Source organism: Sinocyclocheilus anshuiensis, unplaced genomic scaffold (assembly GCF_001515605.1).
Source record: "Sinocyclocheilus anshuiensis isolate Anshui unplaced genomic scaffold, SAMN03320099.WGS_v1.1 scaffold1023, whole genome shotgun sequence".
NCBI classification, from domain to species: domain Eukaryota; kingdom Metazoa; phylum Chordata; class Actinopteri; order Cypriniformes; family Cyprinidae; genus Sinocyclocheilus; species Sinocyclocheilus anshuiensis.
Window position 1 is genome coordinate 1,073,926 of NW_015546084.1, and position 6,268 is coordinate 1,080,193.

Sequence of the window (6,268 nt, forward strand, 5' to 3'; positions counted from 1 at the left end):
CAACAAATCCGATGTCTTTTCCCCCCTCATAGTTCAGCTGAAGGATTGCTTTGAATCAAAGGCCTTCTTCTTTTTGGTATTTGATCTGTAAGTATGGCTTCAATCTCTTTTAATGGCACACACAGCTCTCATGTCTGTGGATCACTATTGTTTGTGGTCACATAGACTTGAGAAACCCATGACAAACTTTTAGCCGTCACCCTCAGAACTATTTAATTGTGGCTGCAATTTTTTTGCATAGGCAAACCACTCAAATTTAGCATAGAAAATGTAAAAATTAAGTTTTATCCTCATTTTCCTGGTAGCCCATTTTCACCACTAACTGTTGTTTTGTTTACAAGTTTGCTTTCTATTCAGATTTCTAGATGTTCCCTGTGGAGATTATCGGTTGGTTGACACTCCGCAGAATACAGATAAGACACGGGCTATTCTAAGAGCCCACAATATGGCTCATTGCCAAGATGCCAAGTTTCTGCCAGAGCCTAACTCTCAATACAAACGTGCACAAAATCCCTCCAGATTTCTTCTTTTGACACTTATATTTTGAACAGATGCAGTTACAATTGTATGTCTGTAATGTGCCAATTGTACATCACCAGACTAACTGGTAATAAGTCTGATGATAACCAGTTTTCGATGCTCCTGATTGTATTTAAATTGTGAAAAACAAATCCTATGCTGAAGAGAGGATTGTATAATCAAACCGTTTAAGTTGTTTCCAACAACAGCGGGGCATCTTGAGTGTTGATGGGTTTAAAGTTAGGTCACGGGCCACGGCACACTACCATGAATAAATACATAAATGTAGTGCTCTGTCTACTTTTATGAATTGTATGAACTTTTGTTAAATGTATCAGTTTTCCAGAAAAAAATTCTGGCCAAAAAACGAGCCCATAATCCATAATAAAGCTTTCTCCCGTGAAAAAGTCCATTCCCTGTTGTCTTCTCGCATTTAGAACTGTTTTGAACTGTATCCTACAGAAAATTAACATGTGGCCTAGAAAAATATTGCATTAACAAATAAGCCAACCAAATAAATAAATACATTAACTTCCTGGCAGTGACAGTGAACCAGTAGAATATGAAACGATTACAACAAACTAGTATGTTTAGCAGATGAATGTGATGTTACATAACCTTCTTTCTGTCTGTTCTTGTGCAGTTGGAGCGCAGGCGTGATCTTCTACACTCTTTTGGCTGGATCTCCACCTTTCTGGCACAGGAAACAAATGCTGATGCTTCGAATGATTCTTGCAAAAAAATACGAATTCAGTTCTCCGGAGTGGGATGACCGCTCGGACACTGTCAAAGACTTGGTGCGAGTCGGTTGTGGTCTTGTTTGTCTTCCCGACAACTAGTTTGAAAAGTAGTTACGCAAAATTGTATGAGAAAATGCCTTTTCAAAGTCACCTTGTTTTCTTCCCAGCAGATTTCCAGGTTATTAGTTGTGGACCCACAAAGTCGTTATACAGCGACAGAAGCCCTCAATCACCCGTTCTTCCAGCAGTACGTGGATGCAGAAGTACGGCATTTCAGCCCTTACAGGATGCTCAAGGTAAAGAGCAGATGTTCTAGATGACTTCTTTAAGAAGGCATAGATTTTGAGGTTTTGAGTTTCACCATACACCATTGTTATCCTGCAGGTTATTTGTATGACCGTACTTGCCGCCATGCGTATCTACTGCAACTATCGTCGTGCCAAACCTGTCACCAAGGAAGTGATCTGCAGTGACCCATATGCCATCAAACCTCTACGCAAGATGATCGACGCATGCGCCTTCAAGATCTACGGCCACTGGGTGAAGAAAGGGCCAACTCAGAACAGAGCAGCTTTATTTGAGAACACTCCAAAAGTCATGCTCTCCATTGCAGCTGAGGAGATGGATGTGTCACCCAGGACTTGGTGAGGGGTCATCATCTCTGAATAATCCCAGATAGCACAATTTACCTCAAGAACATGTTGATAACAGTCCAAAAATACACCTCTACTGCTATGACGGATTATTTCCACCTTATTTACACAGTGAAAAGGAAATAATATTGTTAAAAATGTACAATTGAGATCCAAACTATTTAATGTGTGGTATTATTTAATACAATTACATTTTTATTCTATTTTAAATATATGATGTTGCTTAAATTTTTTATCTAAATGAATTTAATGACCATAAAGAAAGGCTAAAAAAAATAAAGAAAACTTTAAGATTGGTTGTTAAGATTTTAATTTCACAGTATTTTGTGTAAAAAACAAAACAGATATAACACTGAATTCCAGAAGTTTGTGTCTCCACAGGAGAAATGTAGTATCCCTCCAATAATGCACCACTGGCATCAACTAGTCTTGAACATTCGGCTCTTAAAGCTCAGTTCTTTTCTGTTTTGCATTTGAGCTCATAGCACAGCGGAAGCCCAGGTTATCAGAGGCCGAATCTGGTGTGTTTCCCATCCTGCATGTGAGAACATAAAAACACAAGTTTTTATTTATCATATTCTCATAAACTGTTTTGGACAATCCAGACACGTTTGGGGTCAGCTGCCTGGAAATGTTACAAGAAGCAATTGTATAATGAATAATAAAAGCCTTATAAAAGTTGACTTTGAATAATATGAATGTAGCAGGATGGAGCATGACTGACCTAGTGGTGACACGAGCTCTGTGATTGGCCGAGCCATCGGCTGTGTCGATCCAGGATGCTCCGCGCAGGACGTACATGGTCTGAGCACCAGGAAATCGTGAGGAGGTCCACTCCCAGACATTACCCAGCATGTCATATAGTCCTGGAACAAGGTGGGATATTATTCTCTAAATTCAGAACAATAGTGAAAGAGTTACACTGCCGTTCAAAAGTTTGAGGTCTTTCTATTCATCAAAAACTCCTGAAAAGAAATGTATCACAATTTCCACAAAAATATTAAGCAACTGTTTTCAACTTTAATAATAATGCTTCTTGAGCACCAAATCAATATATTAGAATGATTTCTGAAGGATCATGTGACACTAAAGACTTGAGTAATGACTGCTGCCATCACGGAAATAAATTACATTTTAAAATATTTTTAAATAGAAAATATTTATTTTAAATTGTAATAGTATTTCACAATATATTACTATTGTACTGTACTTTTGATCAAATAAATGCAGCCTTGGTGAGCATAATAGATTAAAAACATTTTAAAAAATCTTACCAACCCCAAACTTTTGAATGTAGATATTCTAGGAAGCTTTGTCTCCGTCTATGAATTATGTTGTTGATAAAATGTGACACACCATCAGTACAGTGTGTGATACCATACTGTATATACTACATTACCATAGTTATTCTGTGGAGGATAGGCAGTTACAGGAGCTACACCATGATAACCATCTTCTGCAGCGTCCCTATCTGGAAATGGGCCCTTTGTACAAAGAACAAAGACTTTACAATTACCAACAGCTAAACAACTTTATAACTGTCTTGAAGGAAAAAATACACATTTTCCCACCTGCTATGGACAAGAATGTACCTCAACTGACCTGCCACAGGTTAGTCTGGTTCAGTAAGAACTTGTTGCCCCATGGATAGGTCCTGCCTGAAATACAAAAATGTGCTGGCTATGATGACTGCATAAAATGAAGTAAAACAGGTGGACAATACTGCATGACAAAGAGTAAGACTGCAGTTTTTAGGTGCTGTGAGGCATAAGGCTTTTTTGGCTTGCCTCCAAACCTCCACGTGCAGCCATTTCCCACTCTTCCTCAGTTGGCAGCCTTTTCTTCTTCCACTGACAGTAGGTTTGGGCATCATTCCAGCTGACCTGCACCACAGGGGATTCCAGTCTGTCCTTGATACCAGAGCCTGGTCCTGCCGGCTGCACACATCAAAACCAGAGAGCCCAGACATTCATACAGTCAAAATAAATAATGTGACTTATTAATTAAATAAATAACCATTTTAAAATGTATAAAGAAATAAATTATGAATTAAATTTACAACATCAAAATAATTTATTTACTAATTTATTTGATTTATAAATTAATAAATGCAAATATATATATATATATATACACACGCACACACACAATACTGGTTGACCACTGATTAAAGTCATTTATACACTTCTAGAACTAATCATACATAAAGTGTTAACTGTGTCACCTGTCTCCAGAACACTTTCTCGACTGGTAACCACCAAGGAGCCGACTAGGAAAGAAGAAATGGGACATTTTCAAGAGAACAAAGGGTTTAAGAGAAAATCTAGTCTAAAAGACAGTGTTTAGATTAATGTCAATTACCCTTTAACACTCTGAAAACAAGACACAAGAAATAGACAATTTAGGACATAATTGACCGGTAGATTTTGTTTGTTTATGCTCTTGCTTTGGGTTCATACCTCAATTTTCTGAGTGACCTTACTTTTCAGTTCATCTGACACAAAATCCTGGAACACAAAACTCCAACCGAACTTTTCAGCTTCTGTTTTATATTTCTGCTGTCTGACAAATTCCCTGGAATGAACAGAAGCAGTTGTATCAGGCCAGTAAGAAGATATACAAGCAGTAGGAGGACAAAGTAGGTTTTGAGCCAATATCTACAATGGCAAGTACCTGAAGTCAGAGTTAGTGACGGGATACTTGTCTATCTTAAATGGCTGGAGAGTCACAGCTCCTGTTGGTGATTCCCCATCTCTCCCATCAGCAGCACTGGTTCCCATCGTCATTTTCCCACCAGGAATAAACACCATCTCATCAACTGCCAAAACAAAGTGTTATTTATCTTAAACAAAGTGTCTACTTACAGCAAATGGTTGTTTCAGGGCCTTACAAACATTTCCACACAGTGGTCACTAAAATATCACATTTGAGTTTCTTCAACCTTTATGTCTCAAGAGTTGAATTTTATTAAAACTACTCCTAATAGATTTTAATCGTTTTCTTACAAACCATATTGGAAAGCTTTTTACCATGCGTTTATTAATTTTTTCTACCTAAATGCATTTTATGTATAATTTTATTGATTTGCAATTTTATGCACACAGATGTCCAATCAAAAATATGATTTATTTTTAGACACATATAAAATAAACAAACTATTTCAAACGATATGGTATGGAGATTATTTTCATTAAAATCTTTTACACAAATTACGTCCTGAAGCTGTGGCGTCATCACAATCAACAAGTTTTCCAATATTTAAGTTTGTTCAAAAGTTTGTACTCGTTTAATTTACCAGAGACAACAACAGTGTCAGTAGAGAACTGGAGATGAAATATGACATGTGATGAAAATAAAGAAAAACCAAGGTAAATATCTTTTGTGAACAGAATACTTTTTATTGAGTATCAAGTTGTAATTTTGTTTATTTGAAATACATAAAATGCCATAGGCCTATTTATATTTTGACAGTGACATGACAGTGGGTAATGCCAAGTTATAAGAATTTTAACGTCGCAACAATAACTTTAGTGACTATGACAAACTGGCGGAAATTATGTAAATATTATGTTTTTAAAACAAAGTAACAGAATACTGATTTTTTTTTTTTTTGTGACTTCCTACCTGCTGCACAAGAAGACATGATGCACAATAATACGAGGTATAAGCAGTGTTGGGAAGGTTACTTTGGAAATGTAATAGGTTACAGATTACAAGTTACCCTATTTAAAATGTAATAGTAGTGTAACTTTTTCAATTACTTTATTAAAGTAATGTAACTGATTACTTTTGATTACTTTTTGATTACTTTTCTACATTTCTAATGAATGTTTATTTGCAACTGTTAATCATTTTCAAACATTTACACCATGCAGGGTTAACCTTACAGTAGTGCTCAACACTGTCAGACTTTCACAATCCTTCATCATTTGAATTAAGATGATCACATTTGAACACATCCACCACAAAATCAGACTTTAGTACCACCTTTTACTTTGAGATTGATCTGAAGTTCAATGCAGATTTAAAATCATAAGAAATAGTTAATAGATAAGAATAACGCCGTTACATGTAACTAGTTACTCCCCAACACTGGGTATAAGGTTTCCCAAGAGATCATCATGATAAATAAAAAAAGATGTGGTGGACGGGTTCTTGTCCAGGGTCTGATTTATCAAACTATAAACACAATAAGAACATTCAATTTCATCTAAAAACAAGAGAACTGTCAACAATAACACTGCAAATTTCAGTCATTCAGTGCCCTCTACGCGTCGACGAAGCTCGTTGAAAAGTGTCTATTGCCATCTATTGGTTTGGAAGACGAATTAACAGCATAGTTTCCCCCCCCCCCCC

The 6,268-nt window shown here is 36.5% G+C and overlaps 2 protein-coding genes across 2 annotated transcripts; one reads left to right on the top strand and one right to left on the bottom strand.

The window, feature by feature from the left end:
• The first annotated feature begins 551 nt into the window (after positions 1–551).
• On the top strand, positions 552–2,046 carry LOC107699969 (phosphorylase b kinase gamma catalytic chain, skeletal muscle/heart isoform-like). Its single transcript, XM_016501432.1, has 4 exons — positions 552–607; positions 1,163–1,316; positions 1,430–1,555; positions 1,644–2,046. Exons 1-4 carry the CDS (start codon positions 552–554, stop codon positions 1,905–1,907), a joined length of 600 nt encoding a protein of 199 aa, XP_016356918.1. The 3' UTR covers positions 1,908–2,046.
• A 166-nt stretch (positions 2,047–2,212) lies between these two features.
• On the bottom strand, positions 2,213–6,183 carry LOC107700040 (sulfatase-modifying factor 2-like). Its single transcript, XM_016501542.1, has 10 exons — positions 6,016–6,183; positions 5,537–5,580; positions 4,586–4,730; positions 4,372–4,486; positions 4,137–4,181; positions 3,701–3,849; positions 3,515–3,572; positions 3,312–3,396; positions 2,637–2,778; positions 2,213–2,447 (listed from the first exon to the last, which is right to left on the bottom strand). Exons 1-10 carry the CDS (start codon positions 6,033–6,035, stop codon positions 2,357–2,359), a joined length of 894 nt encoding a protein of 297 aa, XP_016357028.1. The 5' UTR covers positions 6,036–6,183; the 3' UTR covers positions 2,213–2,356.
• Positions 6,184–6,268: the final 85 nt, after the last annotated feature.

Coding starts and splice junctions, on each gene's coding strand:
- LOC107699969 (XM_016501432.1), top strand. CDS start 552: ATGCAGTTACAATTGTATGTCTGTAATGTGCCAATTGTACATCACCAG. Junction 1,317..1,429: donor CGGACACTGTCAAAGACTTG/GTGCGAGTCGGT, acceptor TCTTCCCAGCAG/ATTTCCAGGTTATTAGTTGT. Junction 1,556..1,643: donor GCCCTTACAGGATGCTCAAG/GTAAAGAGCAGA, acceptor GTTATCCTGCAG/GTTATTTGTATGACCGTACT.
- LOC107700040 (XM_016501542.1), bottom strand. CDS start 6,035: ATGATGATCTCTTGGGAAAC. Junction 4,731..5,536: donor CATGTCTTCTTGTGCAGCAG/GTAGGAAGTCAC, acceptor TTGTTTTGGCAG/TTGATGAGATGGTGTTTATT. Junction 4,182..4,371: donor AGGTCACTCAGAAAATTGAG/GTATGAACCCAA, acceptor CTTCTTTCCTAG/TCGGCTCCTTGGTGGTTACC.